This window comes from Symphalangus syndactylus, chromosome 20 (genome assembly GCF_028878055.3).
Source record: "Symphalangus syndactylus isolate Jambi chromosome 20, NHGRI_mSymSyn1-v2.1_pri, whole genome shotgun sequence".
Lineage (NCBI taxonomy): Eukaryota > Metazoa > Chordata > Mammalia > Primates > Hylobatidae > Symphalangus > Symphalangus syndactylus.
In genome coordinates, this window is record NC_072442.2 from 22454890 (window position 1) to 22477536 (window position 22647).

General features: G+C 44.1%; 1 protein-coding gene across 3 annotated transcripts in view; it reads right to left on the reverse strand.

The window, feature by feature from the left end:
• Positions 1 to 22647, reverse strand: part of RFFL (ring finger and FYVE like domain containing E3 ubiquitin protein ligase) — a 76067-nt gene that overhangs the window by 3242 nt on the left and 50178 nt on the right. For 2 of the 3 annotated variants that reach the window (XM_063628592.1, XM_055258004.2), the window contains exons 2-6: positions 14010 to 14197; positions 9034 to 9444; positions 5183 to 5266; positions 3980 to 4190; positions 2363 to 2386 (exon numbers count right to left, since the gene is read on the reverse strand). In XM_063628592.1, the coding sequence (XP_063484662.1) occupies positions 2363 to 2386; positions 3980 to 4190; positions 5183 to 5266; positions 9034 to 9444; positions 14010 to 14189 (910 nt within the window). In that variant the 5' untranslated portion in view covers positions 14190 to 14197. The remainder of the gene's footprint in view (positions 1 to 2362; positions 2387 to 3979; positions 4191 to 5182; positions 5267 to 9033; positions 9445 to 14009; positions 14198 to 22647) is intronic. The other variant, XM_055258007.2, reaches the window with a different exon arrangement.

A 22647-nucleotide genomic window follows, 5' to 3' on the forward strand; every position in this document is an offset into this window, starting at 1 on the left:
CCTCCAACAGGTACAGATTTGAAAAGTATAGTACTTGTGGATCAGATACATCCCAGAACATGAGAACTAAGGCAAAGTTCTCAAAGCTTAAAAGAAATAATTTTCAGACAGTTGGGGCTGTAATATAGTGAGTGTGTGAGTGGCACATAGGGACTCATTATCCCCTGAGGCAGAACAGGCTAAAAAGATAAAACTGGTTCAGAAAAGTTTAGATAGAAATGGAACTGTGATGATTGGTTCATTAAGGATCACAAGGCTCATCTATAAACATATCCTCCATTTAATAAAGTCAAGGATCATGGGGGACCCCTCTGCTATCTCACAAACTACTCCCAGGTTTCCTCAGGAAACTTCCTGGTGGAGAAACTTGGCAGAGATTATTGCTCCCTCTTTCTATTTTTTATACCCCCATGACTGCTTATCACATTGGATTAAAATTTTGAGTTTGCCTACTTACTCCCAGAGTAGACTATGAGCTCTTTAATTCAACATACTCAATTTTTACAATTATATGCTTAGCATTTATTCCATGCTCCGAGGTTAGATATTCATCTTTGAAGCCCCCAATGCCAGTCATATGGTAGGTACTCTAAATGTCTGATGAATGAACATCTTCCCAAGGGAATGACAACATCCCACATTTGCTGAATGCTTACCGTGTGCCAGGCACGGTCCTGAAAGCTTTGCATGTGTTAACTCACTGAAGCCTCACAAAAACTATAAAGTAGGACCTCTTGTTATTTTCATTTTATAGATGAGGCCAACTGGGGCAAAAGAGTTAAGTGGCTTGCCCAAGGGCACACAGCTGCTAAGTCGAGGAGCCAGGATTCAAACCCAGGCAGGCTGGCCCCACAGCTCCTGCTCTAGAATGGCCTTCTGCCTAACTGTCCTAAGAGCAGAAACTATCCAGACAGTATCAACTGCCGAGTACACAGAGTTCTCAATAAATGCTAACTGGCTTGTGTCACTAGCAGAATATAGTGGGCATGACCAGTATCCTAGTAGAGCTGACCCAAACAGAAAAAATCATGTTCAAAAGCCCAGCCATCTCAACATGTCTTAAACTGTAGCCTGAAGTAGGTACCCATAAAAAGGAACTGATCTCACACAAGTCACCTCTACCATCTGGGGGTTGGCCAACCCATAGAGGAATTCTCCCTTATTGCGTCTATACTTTCTCTTTTCTGGACTATTAAAAAGTTAAGAAATACTTCCCCCTAGGAGGTAGGCTGGGTGTGAAAGGGAATGAAACCTATTTGCCTCTTTTGAGGTGCTGTTGGCCCTAACAGAGGTTTGGAGACTATACAAATACCTAAGATGAGTGGGAATAATTTATAATTTTCAGTTACTCATTCTCTCAGGAGTAACAACAAACACATTAACTCAGTTGTCAGCATTCTCCCAAGGAATCAGAAAAAGAAAGGAAGCACCAAGTAGATCAGCCTGATCTTGGTACTAGGTGATGCTCCGGGGTTGGGGGGTGGAGGTAGGTCTAGAACTCCAAATGGTTTTGGGGAATTGAGAAAAGCTCAACTGTTTTTTATGTCCGATTAGAAGTAATCAGACATAAAACTGCCCATTCTGAGCAAAAGGCCATTTTACTAAATAAATTTGGGAAGTCTTCTGAAGTAAGTTTTACAAGGCTGCAGGCTAGGCCAACACTATTCCAAGAACGTTCTCTCTTGGGAGGGAGTTCACAACCATATACCCTTCAGGCTTTTGAAAACACATAGCATATTTTAGAATGTCCCCACAGATGGTCAGGAGTTCTGCAGTGTGTTCTGGGAGTACCTGAGGGCCCAGTGGTGGTCTTTAAGTGAATGGCAGCTGAGCTGAGATATATAGCTTGCGCCCAGAGAGTAGCACATGTGTTAGCTCCAAAGTAGCTCTAACCATTACCAGCCCTGTACAAACAGGGCTGTCTCAAGTCACCACCCTTTCTTTTTGGTTAGTACCAGAAGCTGCTAAACACCCTGATTCCCCAGAAAGTGCACACAGAGACCCTCCCTACCCAGACCAGAACTGAACACAACAGGATTTTAAAAAATGAGCTGAGTGTGATACATGCCACCCCTCCTCTGTTTCAGTGTTTTACAAATGTTGGCTTCTGAGCTCAGGTAGCCCAGGGACATGCACTTCGGTCAGCCCGCCCCTATGTATGCTCCACTCTGCTTCCTGCACAGGGAGCAGAGAGAATGTCTAAAGATGGTGAGAGGCCCCCTGGGTCTCAGTGAGTTTCCCACACACCCTCTCTCTGGAGGCTGAAATGCTCAGAATTCTTAGACTACTAAAGGGATTGGGGTTGAAGGAGGGGAAGGACAAAAGGGCCTAAGCCCATTCCCAAACAGAAACAACTACATACCGTTTTGGTCTTCGGCACCACTGACTGAAAAGGAAAGAGAAGGATGTCTGAATAGGTAAGGCATGATGGTACAAACAAAGTCTCTTACTGCCCTGACATCATTTCTGAACTCTTACCACTCCCTGCTGGGAACCAGGCTTGCCAAGAGCCTAGATGGACATCTGCCCTCTACTCACTCTACATGCTCAGAACTCACACAAAGCTCCTACTCATGCATCTGGTCTACTTTTTTATTTTTTTTGAGATGGAGCCTCACTCTGTTGCCCAGGCTGGAGTGCAGTTGGCTCACTGCAACCTCTTTCTCATGGGTTCAAGCAATTCTCCTGCCTCGGCCTCCTGAGTACCTGGGGACTACAGGCAGATGCCACCACTCCCGGCTAATTTTTTTGTTTTTGGTGGAGATGGGGTTTCACCATGTTGCCAAGGCTGGTCTTGAACTCCTGATCTCAAGTGATCCACCTGCCTCATCCTCCCAGAGTGCTGGGATTACAGGCATGAGCCACCACACCCAGCCTGGTCTACTCTTAGAAAAAGGTATTCCACCAGTTTGCACAAACTGCCAAGTAGAAGGATACTGTATATGTGCAATATCCTTTTCTACTTTGAAGCCAGCATTAAAGTCAAGAAAGAATGAAGTATCTAGCTGTTTCAGTCAGTCAGAGAATCTGGATAAAGTTCCCACATGGAGTCATCTGTTCTGTTCCCCAGGTCCTGACGACTCGAGAGAAGACTCTTGAAACAATCCCAAAGGGAAAACAGACTCCATGTCAGTAGGCCTCAGTCTGTAATCAGGTGAAGAGTCAGTCAGATGTCCCCTAACACTGATGAATTTGAGCTACTGGTAGAAGAGAGCCTGAAATCTGACTTCAACCACTCTTACCAGCAAGGAATCAGTACGTTGCTCTGTAGGAACCAAATCAACTGGGGATGGGAGGAAAGGAGAAGATTCTGTGGTGAAATAATTTCAGGAAATGCTAAGTTCAAAACAGCCAAAACACATATATCTTCTGAAGGACTTCTCTCCCTTTAATATAAAAATCTACCATAAATCAGTAATGAAGATTTGAGTTACTTTTCCCTAAACTCATTTAACCACGGACCCAGATATTTTCCTGGGCATCTCCTGAATGATACAGTGTAAAATGCTCTGGGAAATGAACAAAAGGAAGAGCCCAAGTGCAGACAGAAGAGATATCTTCTCCTACCATGTATGTAGATACACTTTCTACCTCCCAAATCTTCAGAACAAGCATTCTTATTCTAAGGTAAGAAAACTTACAAGGTGGTGGTGAGTAGGGAGGGGATAGCATATGGTGAGAAAGGCTATGGACTTAGACCAGAAAATTTTCAGTTAAAACTGGGCTCCATGATAAAAGGGTGATGTTAATAATGTCTATTTCATAGGTTGCTCTAAAGAATAAATACATATATGCAATGCCTAATCTAGTTTTGACACTCAACCACAAATGACAGCTATTATTAGATGGTGCAAATATGTAAGGCGTCTCCTTCCATGGCTAAAAGTGTGGAAATTGAGTCATGTCAATGCCATCATGCTTTGGAGTGACAGCAAACACTCCTGAGCTCTGTATAGCTACCATGCAGATAGCCCCTCACCCAGGTGCTGGAGTCCTTTCTGATCCTTGTATAGCCGGGTCACTCTCTCCATCAGCTCCCACTTCTCACAGCAGCCCTTGTAGTTGACAAAGTTGCGAGCCAAGATCTCTTTCAGCTGCCGCACTGTCAGGCCTTCAATGTCCTCCAGGTCGGTCAGGTCAGACAGAGAGGCCCTTCGGCCTGGGACAAAGCTGTCCTCTGAGTCAATAGACTGCAATGGCAAAGATGAGATCAGTGTGCTCAGCTCTTACCTCCCCAAGCTCTTTCTCCAAGGACCCCAAAGCAGTCACCACATCATAATTTTGGTGACTGACCTCATGAAGGGTAGGAACAGAGACAGGATGAGTACCTGGCACAGTGTTCTGCATTGCAAAATATACTAGAATCTCTTCCTGACCCATGATTCTCTGCTCAGGAGCAAACAGACACAGACCAACCAATCAGTGTGATATAATACTAGATAGAAGTATAGTAGAAGGATCGCTTCTCGGCCTTTTGGCTAAGATCAAGTGTAGAAGTATAGTAGAAGGAGTGCTGGTTTGAGTCATATGACCCTAATTTTGAATCTTGACTCCTCTGCTGTTAATGCTAAATAATATCCAGCAAGTTGCTTACCACTCTGAGCCTGTTTGCCCCTCCATTAAGGAGAGAGAGCAGTCCTACCCCACAGGGGTCCTGTAGAGGTTAAATATGGCAGCACATGAAACCAGCATGGTGCTGGCCCTTCTCCCCTGGAGACTTCTGCTTGCCCACAAGAGGCACATTTCCCTGGCAAGTACTCCTCTATACACAACCTTGGCCACAGCTCCCTGGTCTGTGCTCTGGACTGGCCCTGCCTGGCTAATTGTCTGACCTCCTTCCCTTGACAATGGCTACAGTGTGCTAGAAGCAAGAAAAGAACAAGATTTTCACAGCAGCACCACAAGCCTGCCCTCTGGCAGCTCTTAGAAAGTCAAGAGACTGGAAATATAATGGGCCATGAGGCTTCTCAGTCTCCAATGTGACCTCACAACTCCTTATAAACACATTGACAGCTTCACAAGTTCACCTGGAACACTAACACTAAACCCTACCCCAAAAATATAATTTCGGAAGCACTATCATCACACATTTATTCTCTCTCCACTGGAGTCTGCTAAGAGGTTCCTAAGAACACCAGTGAACGAGCAAAGGTGAAGACACAGACCCAAGCAGAGGCCCCACCTGGGTCTCATCCTCAGCAGGTGCTCTGGCCACGCTCTCCAGGTAGACGGGTTCCTCTTGATCCTCAGACACATGGCCATTGGCCTGTGGGAAGAGAAAAGTAACATCACATCTAGAGATGTCCCAGAGATCTGCATAGCATGGGCCTCTTTTCAACTCACACAATGTCCAGAATGTACTCCCATCACGCCCAGAAATTCGGAGCCTCTTACAGCATCATTACAAAAGCCTGCTCTCTCATACCAACTTTGTCAACAACACAAATACATTTCAATAGACAAAGCTGCCCTCTAGAACAAAACTGCATTAATTCTGCATACACCAGGATGGCAGTAGCCACAACTCACCATCAATTTAATCTCAGCTTGAGCATCACAGGTGAAGGGAAGGTCACTGTGTCCATTCCACTGCTGGACTGCTGTCTATCTAGCATCAAGGTTTTTCTTGACACTGATCCAAAATTGCCATCCCTATCCCTGGTTCTGCTCCTCAGACCATAGTCTACTGGTTTTTTGTTTTTTTCCCAAACTGTTTATACCATGTTTTCCCCTCCTTCACACTAAATCTCCCTGGCTTCCTTATCTGACACTGATGGGACAAAGTTTCCAGACCATCACCACCCTAGTCTCTTTCTTTTCTGCCTAGTAACTACTCTCACATTCTGGAAATGTGCTCCCCATGTTGAGCACACTATTATTAAGTGCTATGTCCAGACCTAGTCAAAGAGCATTTTAATGTATCTAAGAATCTATTAGCCTAACACTATATAAAACACTGCCTATGCTTATGGAATTTCATTATGCTTTGAATTCTCACTTCTCAAAAGGTTCCTCCTGAGTACTCGTTTAGGAGGTTTGGCCAAAGAGTAGGCAGAACTGTGAGCCTCCTAATTCCATCACCATTTAAGCCACAAACCCCTTAACTAGATCCTCTTCGCCCACTGCTCCCTGCAGGCAAAGGGCCTGCTGTGAGCTCAGAGCAAAGAGGTGTCTGAGCTCACAGGCCTTTTCCACCAGATTCTGGGGATGCCAGTGAAGGGAGAATCTGGGAAACCAAAGTCACCCACTGATCCCAGCCACTCACCCCACATTAGGATGCATAATATGGAGCTAATCAAGAAGAGGCAACCAACTGCAATGGAAATGAAAAGTAGAAATAACAAAATGCCAAGTGAAGGCAAGATCAAATGCATAGTACACATATATGGGGATGGATCCAAATCAATGTCTTCATCAACAACATTTTCTCTTAGCTTACTCTAGATCCTCACTGGTCTCTCAGGTAGTGTCACCTTGGAATTAGCCTGGAATCCTTCAGAGCCTAACATGTTCCTAAGTAGATATCTTTCAGATGTCCTGTTTCCTAGAAAGAGAAACGACCTCATGCTGCAAAGCATGCACTTGTCTTTACAGTTTGCCCACTGGCTAAATAAAAATCCAAAACTAGTACCTGTCCACAGTGGTGCTTATTGTATACACTTCCTTGCCTAGCAACTATTGATTGCTAGGACACTAAAGGTGAAAGAACTCTGGCTGAGCAAGTATTATAAGGAAATTTACATTCTAGGTGCAGCTCACTTGTGAACTTGTCAGACAGCACTGCGTAAGTTACTTAATTCTTCTGTGCCTGCTTTTCCTGCTTGCAAAGTGCAGCTCTCACCAGAACAGGGTATGTAAGCAGACATTAAGGTCTCTTGAAAATCTCAGAGGAAAAGTACCCACTTAGATCTTGTATGTAGGGTGACCTTTAGGTGCAATCTGGAAATTTCTGGTTAATGACAGGAAGCTTACAATCTTTTATTGAAAAATCTACCTGAAGGTTTGGTTGGTTTTTTGTTTTTGTTTTCTGAGACAGGATCTCACTGTGTTGCCCAGGCTGGAGTGTGGTGGCATGATCATGGTTCACTGCAGCCTCGACCTCCCAGGCTTAAATGATCCTCCCAACTCAGCCTCTTGAGTAGCTACAGGTGCCCACCACCACACCCAGCTAATTTTTGTATTTTTTGTAGAGACAGGGTTTTGCCATGTTGCCAAGCTAGTCTCAAATTCCTGGGCTCAAATGATCTGCCTTAGCCTCCCAAAGTGCTGGGATTACAGGCATGAACCACCACGCCCAGCCAAAGTTCTTTACAGAAAAAGAATTCCTCAAGTTCTTCTCCTGGCTCCTTATACATAGAGTGAAACACACACACACACACACACACACACACACACACACACACACACACACACGCAAAGGGAAGAATGTATAGCAGGAGTTAAAATCTGTCTAGCAGACCAAGAGTCAGAGCTTAGGAAAGAGTTTTAAAGTCCAGCTGCGGAGAAAAACATGTTCAGGCCAAAAAGGGAGTTAAATGATTTTACTGCAGTTAAATTATGCTATCACATTGGCCTTTATGCCTCAGTGGTTGTCAAGAGCTGAATCAGGGGCCCAGTCCTGGCAAAGGAGGTGATCATAAACAAGTGGCAGCAGCCATCCACATCATGTGTGGGAACAAACAGCACTAGCATTATACCAGCTCTAAGTAACTCAGAGCTCTTTTAGACATGGTATCACGCATTCAGGTCTCTCAACATCCTGGCAAGATCAAAAGTGGTCTGTGATTACTAACCCCATTTCATTGTTGGAGGCTCAACACTTGCCCCAGGGGACCAAGAAGTCAGTGACAAAAGTGGATGTGGAAATTGGATCTTGTAGTTCCTAATTCCCCCATATTGCCCAAGCCCTATAGATCAAGGGTCTCCAACCCCTGGGCCACAGACTGGTACTGGTCCATGGCTTGTTAGGAACCCGGATGCACAGCAGGAGGTGAGTAGCTGGCAAGTGAGCATTACTGCCTGAGCTTCGCCTCCTGTCAGATCAGCGGTGGCATGAGATTCTCACAGGAGTGTGAACTCTGTTGTGAACTGCGCATGCGAGGGATCTAGGATGCATGCTCCTTATGAAAATCTAACTAATGCCTGATGATCTGGGTGGAATAGTTTCATCCTGAAACCAATGCACCCCAGTCTGTGGAAAAACTGTCTTCCACAAAACCAGTCCTTGGTGCCAAAAAGGTTAGGGGCCGCTGCTATAAATAACAGAGTCACTTAAGGCACTTGTGCAACATCATCACTTCTTATACAACAGTTATGTCCACTGGCCTCACTCTAATCCAGTAGTTAGTTGGTCTACCTGTCTACCTTCCCTCTTCTGGGGGCTTTTTGAGGACAGAGACAGTATATTACTCATTTCTATACTCCCCAGGCCTGGGTCATGATTCAGTTGATGTGCTGCTCTTAGCTTACCACTTCCAAGCCCCCCAGGATAATGAAGAAGCAGCATACAAGTAGGGCATGCCAACTACTCCTGCTTCCAGCCGGTGACTGGTAAGAGAAGCAGTGTCTTTGTCTGTTTCCCCACCCTCCCTTGCCTCCATATAGCCCTTTGCTTTCCTATATTCCTTGTGATGGTTACTAAGGAAATCAGTTTCCAATCCAGCCAATGAAGACTGCAATAAAGGAGTTAAGTTGAAAGACAAATTGGAACAGAACTAAATTTGATGGCTTAATGGTTACTTTTCTCAAAATATTTCTGGAATGATGAACTTTAAAAAATGTCTAACTAGGATATGTGTGTATTAAAAACAAAAAACAAACAAAAAAATTTGGTACTATGCATATCATCTCTGAAGAAAGCCAAAACATGAGTCTGATACCCAGAAAACACTTGGTGCACCAGTAGTCAGAAAGGCTTCACATAATCAAGACACTTAGCCTTATACCCCATTCTCACAACACAGGCAGGAGAGGAAAATAAAAATGAGCCCTCAAACTGGCACAGACTGGCAGAGACTACAAATGGGCCCTTACCTGCTGATTCTCCTGAACCTGGGCTGGGGGAACAGAGGTGGCTTGTGCAGATGAAGAGGGGAGGTTGGGTGAGGTAGGTGGAACCATGCTGGAGTGAGGCTGGGTCAGGAAGGCCTGCTGCTCAGGAAAGTCTGGGGACAAGGTGGAGGCACGAGTCCTGTCTTCCTGGGAGATTATAGGCTGCTGGCCAAGGACCAAGAGCACCAGCTCTTCTTTCTCCCGGCACATTTCGGTAGAGATGTCATGGAGGCTGAGATAGTCCCTCAAGTCCTTCACCTTCATCTTCATGAGCTCCTCTCGCTGAAAGGCCGTAGCTCGAAACCGTTGGCAGAGAAGGCAGAGGCGGGGCCCATTCCCCACTTGGCTTGAACAGGTCATGCAGAAATTTTTCTTACAGTCCAAGCAGGTCTGCTGCTTAGAGCAAGACACACAGGAAACCATGCCAGATTGAGAGAACAAGACAGAGAGTGAGATGGGAGCTTCAGAGCTGCCAAGCCCAGCAGGATCTCCTCCAGTCACTCTTACTAAGCTCTCTCACATATCTAAGGGTGCAAGCCACTTTCAGATTTTAGATTAAAAGCCACTCAGGGGGCAGACCTCCAGTGTGTATTGTGTATATCCATGTACAGGACACTTCACATTTATTATTTAATCTGAGGCTTACTTTATTTACTCATGAAGCACCTGAGGTATTAATCAAGACTGCCAGCTTTAGAATCAAAAAGCTCTGCATTTTTATTAAGCCTCCCTCCCTTATTTCTTGCAGTGTCACCTTGGGTGTGTAATTTAGCCTCTGGTGCTCAGTTTCCACATCTGTAAAATGGGGGTGATAACAGTATCTACCTCATGGGGTTGTTGTAAAGATTGAGAACCCATTTAGCATATCTAACACAAAATGAGTCCTCAACAAGTGTAAGCTGTTTTATTATAGCTAGGAAATATTAGCTAATGGTGAGAGCCAGGATTCAAATCCTAAACTATAATTATTTCTGCATGAAGAAATGGTGGTGGTGGTGGTGGTTGTTACAATTAATATTAATTTATTGAGATGCTTCTATATGCTAGCTTATCATTTAATTCTCAAAGCGACATTGCGAAGTAGGTATTAGTGTTCTTCCCTGATTCACAGACAAAGCAACTGAGGCTTAGGGAGATCAACTATTGTATTCAAGGTCAGGCAATAAACAGGAGAGCGGGTATTCACACTCAAGGTCTGTCAGAGGCTAATGCCCATGATCACATTCTTTCCACCAGGCCATACTGCATAGCTCAGTTCCATTCAAGCACAGAGCAGTTCTGAGTCAAGGGCCTGGCTTCCCATCTCCAAATTCCCCACCCACTGCCCCATCGACACAGGCTCCCCACTCCAGAAAGGCCCACTCAGAGTGCTGGGAACCCAGTGGTGCTTACGACCATATCCAAGACAAATATTTAGACAGTGACGGGAAGCCGTCTGGACATCAGGGTACTCTCGTTCCTGAAAGCACAGAGTGTCTCAGTTAGGCAACAAGAGCGCCTGATGGGCAAGCTGGTACTGCCTGGCAGCAGCTACTCTGGCAGTCGCTGACAACACAGGAAGGCTTACTCAGACCACAGGAAGCAATCCTTGGCCTCTCACCCCACAGGCTGAGCGAGCACAGTGACATCTAGCTGAGCTCTGTTCTGGCCAAGAGCATGTCACACCCCCAACAAGAGAGGTAATTCCTGAGCACACTGGGATTGGCCTCGAGGGCACCCTCACTAATCCTTTAAAGAAGTTAAAACCTTTTCATCCTGTGTTGACTTAAGTAGTAACTTAAATATTTCTGGTCCATCTTTTCGAAATATAGAAAGCTGTTCAAGCTAAAAAAGAAAGCTCAAGAGACAAGATTCTCATAGTCAAGATCACAGACACTCTGGGCTGAAGTAAATGTATGCACAGTTAAGATAGTTATACAAGTTTTGTCTAAGTATCATTCACATAGTAAAGGGAAAAGGAAATAATATTTACCACCCAGTTTTGGCTATTAAGACTTAGAAGGCATTGCAAAGGGACATATATCAAGCTCCCTAATCCTCCACACAGTTATAACCAAACAATACTGTTCAGAGACAGACTTAAAAGGATGCATGGCTGCACTAGCATTGTAACGGTTCTAGGACCAGTAGCCATGCAGGCAGAAAATTGATGTTTTTGGGTATTTGGGGTTCATTCACATCTAAAGCTTTTCTATTGGGAAATGAAGTCTGTTTAGGACGACTGAGACTGAACCAAAGAGGCTTCAATGCCATAAACCTGTGGGCCTGACATGGAATACTACTTAAGTCAATGCAGTTGGACAAGACCTAGCTTGACACAATTATAAAGCCTGCATTGCTCAATCATCCAGGTCCAAACAACTCTCTATTCTTTCTTCAAATGTGTGTGGCTTGTTGGATGCAAGATCAGAATGCAGACAACAGCCTAGCTTCTATGCACCCGCTGGCTCACAGGGGACTCTGAAATAAGCTGGCATGTGAAACACACCCTACAGGAACAGGATAGGGCTTGAGGCTAAAACCCCAGTTTGCAGTGGCAGGAGAGAACAAGAAGAAAGGAAAAAAGGGCTGTCAACAAATGCAGGCAGAATGAGCAAAGGACACACTTATGTATAAATTCTACCGAATGGTTCAAAACAACTGAGTAACCAGGTAGCAAGAAAGATGAATTAGTGGAGGCAACCACCATGTCTGCAGAAATGTCCAGAGTGCACTGAGATATCCAGCATCACAGAACTGGCCGTGGCGCCTCAGGCCGGCACCACCCTTCAAGGATGCCGTGTGCAGGGCTCTGCTGGCTCCTGTTTGCCAACTGCCCTTCCCTTGCTCCTAATCCCTCCCACCCCTATTCCCTGGAATATGGGAAATATTACATGAGAGAATGTATATAAAACCCTAGCACAAGGTGGGTGCTCCAGAAAAGGTAACACAGTTACCTTTTTCTTTCGCCTTACCAGCACCTAAGACCCAGTCCTCTCTTAACACTCTGAGATCTGAATATCACTTCCATGGCTCCAAGCATAACCTCGTCCCGTCCAACTAAAGAGGCTGGGTGCCAGACTCCCTCCAAAACTGTCAGGGTCGCTGCTAAACCACAGGGAGCTATTACCAATAGAGATGGGGTATTTGGCTTGTGGCAAAAGTACAGCCTGCCATTTCTCTTTAGGACTGAAAACTCAGGGAATGCAAGGGTCACATCTTACTTATATTCTGTCTATAAAGTCCTGAATGTTATCTGTGCTTTGCACCCAACAAGCATTCAGAAAATACTGATCATAATGAAGAAAAAGGAAAAGAAAAAGACAGTAGGATCCATGTAATCATTTCAATTCAAGCACTTCTAGAAAAAGACATTTTGAAAGCCCCTGGCTGTTAAATGCCAAACCCTTAAGATAAGAATGCTGATCCACTTAAGCATGAAATTACAAATGAAAAATTCTCATAGATGAAAACACCCTTAATATTCACAAAATTCACTGTAAATTGCACAAAATTAATTCATACTTTTGTAGCAAGAAAATATTGTACCAATAACCATCTTTTACTATCCAAACTGGAATTTTTCTTCCCCTCACAGAAGCTCTTCTTGTTACACACACTTTTCTTTTGTCACATCGTATGGTGTGCACTGTCCTCACCTCCCTGTCCTCACCTCCCTGTTAAGCAGCAATGGCCTTCTTCATCTCTGCCTCCCTAGCCCAGGCAATTCCTGATACACAGTAGATATTCGGTAATTCATTTTCCAATAAATAAGAAAAAAAGCACCTTATTTTAATCATTGCCATGCTTCTCTAGGCACCCAGGCCTGTAACTGTCATCTTCTACTTGACATGCCGAATGTCTTCTAGGAGGGGACTTTGGAATCAAGGACCTGGGTTTGAATCCCGGCTCTGTCATTTAATAACTATGTGATCTTGAGCACTACTGAAGTCAAGGGAAAAGAATGAGTATTTTAATATCTCTCATGCTATTTGTCAGGAATTTAACACATTCAATGTTCTTCTTAAATTTTAAACCCTGAGCCCTAGTTTCTCATATGTAAAATGGGATTTGGGAGATTCTAAAACCTATATCATAGCTATTGTGAGGATTAAATGAAATAAAAAAATTTAAATTCCTTAAACAGTCCTTTGCACATAGCAGATGGTTTAAAAGTATAATTTCCTCTCAAATTTCCCATGATCACCATTTTAACATCATATCCTATCACTTATTATGAGCTGCAAACCTCTCATTCTGCAGAAAAATGCAGAATGCAGGAGTTCTTCATCCAGACGAGGGTTTACCTTCTGCCCTAGGCATGCTTGATCATAGATAACTCACTGCCTCTGCAAGAGGGAGGGTGCACACCTAGACACCATTATCTAGCCAGTAATTTTATTTCCAGTTCACTCATTTGGGAAGCATGGCTCCCAAGCATTTCAAATGAAATCTGCTACAGTATATAAGCTCCAGTCTTTGTTATGGTCTTAATGTACCTGAGGCATCCTTAACATTGTTTTTGATAAAAAGAACAAGTTAATCTGCAATCAGGCCTTTTGTGATGGTGGCTAATGAAGGAAATAACATCAAGTGCCTACGACATTCTAAGCATCGTGCTAGGCACCTTTCATGGCTTTCTTGTCTCACTTTATTTCCACGACCCTGAAAGATGAGGACTACAATCATCCCCATTTTATAACAGGGAAACTGAATCTCAAGAGAGGTTAAATCATATAGCTAGTAAGTAGCAAAGCTGATAACTGAATTTAGGTCTACTGACTCCAAATCTATGCTGACATGCTTTGCTTTTGCTTTTACTCGGTTAGTTCTTCTTGAACATTTTTGTGAAAGGGAAGGTCTGGGTCACCAGCATCACACAGGAAAAGGCAAGGTTGCAGGCATTCAGAGGGGTCAGCGGCGTTTGCCCATGGTCCATAGGCTGCAGTGGCAGAGCAGGCCAAGAAGTTAGCACTCACCTTCCTGGCCGTGTTTGCAAAGTGAGCCCCACAGGACTTGCAGCTTGGTTCCAAGCCTGTTGGGGAAGGGAAGGAGCTGTACCCAGGGTTGGAATAGGCCTGCATCCTGGCTCCCTGGGGTGGTGGGACCTCCTCAGGCTGTCCGTCCAGGCAGAACCAGTTGCAGCAGGTTGCCCACATGATAAAATCTGGTGCAAGGGACGAAAGGGGAAAAGGTCGGAGTTAAGACACACCTCTACTGTCCTTTTGATGTCCGAGAGCACAGGTGAGCAGTGATACTCAATGCACACATGCCACCAAGGTAGAGGGGAGATGTGTTTTCAAGGATCACAGATTTCTTTTTTTTTTTTTTCTTCTTTTTGAGATGGAGTTTTGCTCTTGTTGCCCAGGCTGGAGTGCAGTGGCATGATCTCAGCTCACCGCAACCTCCGCCACCTGGGTTCAAGCGATTCTCCAGCCTCAGCCTCCCGAGTATCTGGGATTACAGGTGCCCGCCACCACGCCCGGCTAACTTTTTTGTATTTTTAGTAGAGACGGGATTTCACCACATTGGCCAGGCTAGTCTCGAACTCCTGACCTTGTGATCGGCCCACTTCAGCCTCCCAAAGTGCTGGGATTAAGGCGTGAGCCATGGCGCTGAGCCGGGGAAGACTATTGTTCATTGCTTTATATAAATGATGCAACCCAGACTCAAAGAAATCAAATATATAGCTGATATATAGAAAGCTAATATACAGAGTTGAGATTCTACAAACCCAGGTTTTCTGACTCCAAACCTAACATCCTTTTCCCTATACTATGTTGTCCATTCATTGATTTCCCCTCCTGCCAGCCAGTAAAACTACTCTTACATTTGTACCCCCAATCCTAGATAAACTTCTATCACAGCACCTATTATACTTTCTTGCACAGGTATATCTTGCTCTTTATTTTCTACTACTAAGCCATAAATTCCTCCAGGGCAGGGGATATTTATTCATTATGTACAGTACTATTCCCTAGCACTGTTGTCCACATAGAAGAAGCTCAACAAATATTTGCTTCCTTACTGAATCAGAGCCTCTGTAGGTTTATTAAGAAGTGTTCGGAGCCAGGCGCAGTGGCTCACGCCTGTAATCCCAGCACTTTGGGAGACTGAGGTGATGGATCACCTGAGGTCGGGAGTTCGAGACCAGCCTGACCAACATGGAGAAACTCCATCTCTACTAAAAATACAAAATTAGCCGGGTGTGGTGGTGCATGCCTGAAATCCCAGCTACTCGGAAGGCTGAGGCAGAAGAATGGCTTGAACCCAGGAAGCGGAGGTTGTGGTGACCCCCGATCGCGCCACTGCACTCTAGCCTGGGCAACAAGAGTGAAACTCCGTCTCAAAAAACAAAAAAAAAAGTGTTGGGCCAATTGCCGTGGCTCACTCCTGTAATCCCAGCACTTTGGGAGGTCAAAGCGGGTGGATCATCTGAGGTCAGGAGTTCGACAGCAGCCTGGCCAACATGGCAAAACCCTGTCTCTACTAAAAATACAAAAATTAGCTGGGCGGGGTGGCAGGCGCCTGTAATCCCAGCTACTTGGGAGGCCAAGGCTGGAGAATTGCTTGAACTCAGGAGGCAGAGGTTGCAGTGACAGGAGATCGTGCCATTGCACTCCAGCCTGGGTGACAAGAGCAAAACTCCACCTCAAAAAAAAAAAAAAATAAAAGAAGTGTTGGCCAGGTGTGGTGGCTCAGGCCTATAATCCCAGCACTTTGGGAAGCCAAGGTGGGAAGATCGCTTGAGCTCAGGAGTTCAAGACCAGTCTGGCCAACATGGCAAAATCCCATCTGTACAAAAAAAATACAAAAACAGCCAGGTGTGGTGGCACACACCTGTAATCCAGCAACTCAGGACCCTGAGATGAGAGGATCACTTAAGCCTGAGAGGCGGAGGTGGCAGTGAGCCGAGATTGTGCCACTGCACCCACTACACTCCAGCCTGGGTGACAAAGTGAGACCTTGCCTCAAAAAAAAAAGTGTTGGTTTATTACTCCTATTGTGCATATCAAATGCAGGTACTGGGGACAAAGGGCTGATGATTTTTACAATCGCAAAACAAAGAGGATCCAGATCCAATCCCTCAAATGTCAGAATAACCTAACAATTGTAAGAGGGCCCACTCAAATGCCAAGCATTGATGTGAGATATGAGTATGTTTTCCTCAGTAGACTAAAGCAGCCCATGTAGACACTTTGAGCCTGAACTCTTTGCTTACAGAGACAATAAATGAAACATTTAGTGTTATTATTCGATAATCAGTTCACACAATAGAATGCTCTGCTGTCTCCTGACTCATTGTTTTAACAAGGGCACTTTCATAAGCTGGAAGGAACTAAGAAGCCAACTGATTCAACCTGGGTCATTTTATAGAGGAAAAAAGAATGAGAGCCAGCAAGGGGAAGTAACTTCCTAGGTCAAATAGCTCATAACCTCAGGCCTCTTCACTTCTCTAGGTCCTTTTTAGCTTTCCAACACTGCCTCCACTGCACCTGTGATATAATTCGCTCCCTTGCAGGGGTCCCTGATTAACACCTGTCTCCCCAACTTGCCTGTGACCCCCACGACAACAGGGATTGTGATAGTCTAACAGTGCCCAGTTAGACAGATAGCTCAACAAGAACTAGCAAATGAATTAATCATATACAATATCTAAGTCTTAACTAATCACACATTTGTTCAATCTTCAGCACATCAGAAACATTTCTCTCTGACTCGATATAACCTGTCTGAGGGTTCTAAGTTCCCAGAAGAGGAACTTAGTTCCCAGGAACTTAAGCTCCTAGAATAAGAATTGCAAGTAATCTGCCTTTACTTGCAATTAACAGTTCACATGGAATAATGAAGTAAAGAGTTCTTCACAGAGTGTGTGTATGATAAAGTAAATGAGTTCTTTGCTGCCAAGAGAAATGGGGACAACAAAGGAGGAATCGCCCTCCGAAATAGATATTTTGTAATTTTTTTTTTTTTTTTTTGAGACAGGGGTCTCACTGTCACCCACGCTGGAGTGGAGTGGCATGATCTCGGCTCACTGAAACCGCCGCCTCCCAGGTTTAAGTGATTCTCCTGCCTCAGCTTCCTGAGTAGCTGGGATTACAGGCATCTGTCATCATGTCCAGCTAATTTTTGCTTTTTTTTTTTTTTTTTTTGAGACGGAGTCTTGCCCTGTTGCCCAGGCTGGAGTGTAGTGGCGTGATCTCAGCTCACTGCAAGCTCCGCCTGCAGGGTTCACACCATTCTCCTGCCTCAGCCTCCCAAGTAGTTGGGACTACAGGCGCCCACCACCACACCTGGCTAATTTTTTGTATTTTTAATAGAGACGGGGTTTCACCGTGTTAGCCAGGATGGTCTCAATCTCCTGACCTCATGATCCACCCACCTCAGCCTCCCAAAGTGCTGGGATTACAGGCATGAGCCACCATGCCCGGCCAATTTTTGTATTTTTAGTAACACTGGGTTTTGTCATATTGCCCAGGCTGGTCTCAAACTCCTGACCTCAAGTGATCCACCTGCCTCGGCCTCCCAAAATGCTGGCATTACAGGTGTGAGCCACCATGCCCAGCCAAATTTTGTAATTCTTTAAATCACATGTTGACAGACAAATCTGAGACAGTATGTAATAATAAAAAGAATACAGAATCTGGAATAAGAAGGCCTCAGTCCTAAGTCCTGCTCTACTACTTAAGGGCTGTGTTACCTACCTCTAACAAGTAATAGACTTTCTGTACTTCATTTTTCTCCTCTGGACAGTCTGTATGCTATAAAGCACTATATAAACATTAGTTGTTGTTATCCACATTATAACAATGCTTTTAACTACAATTTTTCTGGGAAGGCAAAGGTACAAAATAAACCTAATAAACCTACAGATTTCACAACAATTACCATCTGGCTTTCTGGGCTTGTCCCCTGTAAAGAGGACAAGGTTGTAGGCAATTCACTAACTTTTTTTGGGATAGAGTCTCCCTCTGTCGCCCAGGCTGGAGTGCAGTGGCATGATCTCAGCTCACTGCAACCTCTGCCTCCCAGGTTCAAGTGATTCTCCTGCCTCAGCCTCCCGAGTAGCTGGGATTACAAGCGCCTGCTACCATGCCTGGCTAATTTTTGTATTTAGTAGAGACGGGGTTTCACCATGTTGGCCAGGCTGGTCTCGAACTCCTGATCTCAGGTGATCCGCCTGCCACGGCCTCCCAAAGTGCTGGGATTACAGGCGTGAGCCACCACACCTGGCCAATTCACTAACTTCTGTTAAACTCTCTACTCATTCATGATGCATGCAACTTTTACTGAAACCAATGCCTTGCTGTTTCCAGTGCTAGGTAAGGAAGGTAAAGTACCTACCCTCAAGGAGTTCGTGGTCTAGTCAGGGTACTAGAAATGTAAACCAAAAATTGAAATTTCAGGGTGATCAGTGCTTTAACGGAGGTTTGCACCATGTATTATTGGGAGGCTACACAGAGGGAAATGATCAGCTCTACAGGGGCAGAGGGGTGACCAGAGAAGACTTTTCAAATGAGGTGCCGCACATCCTATCATGCTGTGGGAGTAACCGGGACTTTACCAGAAAGTCAGGAAGAGAAGGAATTTTCAACAACAGAAAACAAGTAACATGCACCATGGCATTAAAGAAACTACAAAATGCAGCTGGGCACGGTGGCTCACGCCTGTAATCCCAGCACTTGTGAGGCCGAGGTGGGTGGATCACAAGGTCAGGAGAGTGAGACCAATCCTGGCTAACATAGTGAAACCCCGTCTCTACTAAAAATACAAAAATTAGCCGGGCGTGGTGGCACACGCCTGTAGTCCCAGCTACTCAGGAGGCTGAGGCAGGAGAATCACTTGAACCTGAGAGGCGGAGGTTGCAGTGAGCCGAGATTGCACCACCGCACTCCAGCCTGGGCAACAGAGCGAGACTCCATCTCAAAAAAAAAAAAAAAAAATTGCCATTCTGTTACCCCACAGTCTCCAAGTTTAGGTGGAGAATGAAGTCTTATGCTAGGAATATACATATGTGGGGAAGGTGGTTATTACAGGAAAGATCAGGTAGCGGCAATATTCTCCAGTGTTAACATACCTTAGACCTGCTCAGTCTAACAGAACAGGTTTGCCAAAGTCAGCCGACTTGGCTTTTACTCTTTATATATCTATATCTATAGATATATATATCTATATCGATATCTATATATAGATATTTTACTCTTTATATATATATATATAATTTTTTTTTTTCAGATGGAGTTTCACTCTTGTCACCCAGGCTAGAGTGCAACGGCAGAATCTCAGCTCACTGCAACCTCCACCTCCAGGGTTCAAGCGATTCTCCTGCCTCAGCCTCCTGCGTAGCTGGGACTACAGGTGTGCATCACTACACCTGGCTAATTTTGTATTTTTAGTAGAGACGAGGTTTCACCATGTTGGCCAGGTGAACTCCTGACCTCAAGTGATATGCCTGCCTCAACCTTCCAAAGTACTGGAATTACAGGCATGAGCCACCATGCCCAGCCACTCTGACAGATATCTAAATACCAAAAAAGAAACATGTCCTAATGTGGTCAGTTAAAAGTACTCTCCTGCCAAACTGGAAAGCCCTAACCCTAAATAACAACTACGTTCAGGGTTATTTCAGAGGGCGGAAGGAAAGAGTTTGTAACTAACAACGCTATACAAGCTAAAATACTTTTCTCTTGGGAATATTTTTTTTCATTCCTCATCCCTAAATAGATATACATACATGGCATTTGATAATGCTATTAAAGGACTAAAAGTGGAACTAATTGTGAGGTGTAGAAAGAATTCTCCCTAAGGTGATAACTGAAAAACTTTTCTTTCTTATCTACAAACCTCCTTCTGATCTTGAAAGAAAATTATCAGATCTTCACTCAAGGCTTGAACATTCCTTCCCAAACTCCCCTCACCCTCTTCTTAAAAGACAGACTTGGCAATTTAATCCTCAAAACCAGTGTCTAACTGCTGTCCTACAGAGCTTGCTTGAAGCCTACTAGGATCTCCCCTTCCACTTTCCCTAAAAGGGAGAAAAATGGGAGATGTAGGGCCAGTAGTGAATAAAAACATTTACTATTCCCTGTGGAAGAACCTTGTGATATGAGGCAAGAATGGCTAGCTAGCATGTAGGATTTTGTCAGCTTGATAGGTATGCTAGCATTTCTTGGGAGACTTAGCCCGACTGAACAGGAAAATAACAGTGTTAATAACAGAATAAGATAAATTACCTATTCCAGGTGGGCTTGGTACAGTCATAGTTAGAGGCAAGAGGGTAGATAATGTGATTTCTACCTATTAAGTCCTAGATTCCTAAGTAGTTTTAAAACACTTCTCCGCTTGTTCACCTGCCCAAGGCAAATGATTTAAAGCAGATCAGTGGTTGTCATGGGTCTTCCCATGAAGGGGAGAGAGGAGTAGAAGCGCCATGCTGGTTTGCAATGTAACTCCAAAACCACTCAAAAAACTAAAGCAGTAAAAAAATTCCCAAGGTTCTCATCCAATCTATTCTGATCTTAATTAACTGCTGTGTGCACCAAGGTAGTTCTACAACAACAGGCTTTACACAAAACCATAAACAGCTACATCTTGGAATTAACACACTTATGATGCACCCATTGTATAAAAGTTTACAAAAATCCTTTTAAAATACCTAAATAAAATGCCCTCAAACCTTAAAGAAATGCCTTTCTGACATGGCAAATCAGAAAAGGGCTGGAAAGCAAGCCTTACAGAATCATGTCCAGTTTATTGAGGGTGGTACATCTACTGTCACTAACATATTTCTGGAATGGTTAAAAGCATCTATCTATGTTGTTAGTGCATAAACAAAAGTATCCCACATTACGAATCATTAGTACAGAATGGGCTTAGCTTCATCTTGTATATTATCATTAAAAAGCAATTAAAGACAAGTGCAATGGTTTTGAAAGGAAATTCTGTGAAAAGTCTATCAATAGGGCTTAGGCTAAGCCTCTCTAAAATAATTGATAAGTAATTACATATTTTGAGAAGTAAAGAAGAAAGTAGCCACTCTCTGCTGGAAGAATGCTTATTTGCCAGGCACTGAGATAGGTACTTTTACCTAGTGTTATCTCATGTGATCCTCACAATTCTGGCAAGGTAGATTAGTTCTTCCCATTTTCAGGTGAGAAGAAAAGGTTCGGAGAAGTTAAGTAACTTGTTAAAGGTCATAGCTAGAGGATAGCAAAGCCAAGTTTTGAACCTCGGTCACTTAGACCCTGAAGCATACCCTCTTGAGATGTAGTCCCGATTTAATTTAAAAAACCAATCTGTCTACCCTGTGGCCCATCCCCTCTGAGCTTTTGCTTTCCATCTCTACAGGAACTTTCCTATCATCATACAGGTATGCCCCAGAATCTCCCAGGTGTTAAAAACTCTTCTTTGTCATAATGGAAGTACAAATTACGACCACAAAGTGTTACCACCACTGGAATGGCTAAAATGGAAAAGAGATACTAGCAAATATTGATAAGGATAAAGAGCAACTGGAGCAGCCGGGCGTGGTGGCTCACACCTGTAATCCCAGCACTTTGGGAGGCCAAGTCGGATGGATCACCTGAGGTCGGAAGTTCGAGACCAGCCTAGACAACATGGTGAAACCCCGTCTCTACTAAAAATACAAAAAATTAGCCAGGCGTGGTGGCACATGCCTATAATCCTAGCTACTCAGGAGGCTGAGGCAGGAGAATTGCTTGAACCCAGGAGGCAGAGGTTGCGGTGAAACCAGATCGCACCATTGCATTCCTGCCTGGATGACAGAGCGAAACTGTCTCAAAAAAAAAAAAAAGGAAAAAAGAGCAACTGAAACTCTAATATTGCTGGTGGAAGTGTAAATTACTCCAATTTGGACATTTTGTGTGTGTGTGTGTGTGTGTGCGCACGCATATACACACACATACACCTCTTTCCATGGCTTTGCAATTCTGCTTCCACGCATATACCCAACAGAAATACATTCACCCAAACAGTATACAGGAATATCCATGGAAGCCCTACTGTAATAACCTCAAGCTGGAAACAACTGAAGTGTCCATCAATGGTAGAATTATGATATGTTCACAGAACAATGAGAAAAAACAACTGATACATGCAATAGTACAGATGAATCTTATGTTGAGCAAAAGCAGGAGGCACAAATAAATATATGGGAAATGATTCGTTTTACATAAAATTCAAAAACAGGCAAACTATGGTGTTCAAAATCAGGATAGTGGTCATCCTGTGAGGTAGGATTACAGATGGAAGGCAGCCCAAGGGGCTTCTGGTAACATTCTGTATCTTAATCTGAATGCTGATTATGTAGATATGTTGACTTTGTAAAAATTCATTGAACTGTACACTTATAATTTATATACTTCTCTAGTTACATTTGAATTAAAAGTTTATATGAGTGTTTTGAGACAGGGTCTCTCACTCTGTTGCTCAGGCTGGAGTGCAGTGATGTGACCATGGCTCACTGTAACCTGGACCTCCCAGGCTTACCTGATCCTCCTGCCACAGCATGCCGAATAGCTGGGACTACAGGCGCGCACCACCACACCTAATTTTTTGTATTTTTTTGTCTAGATGGGGTTTCTTCAAGTTGCCCAG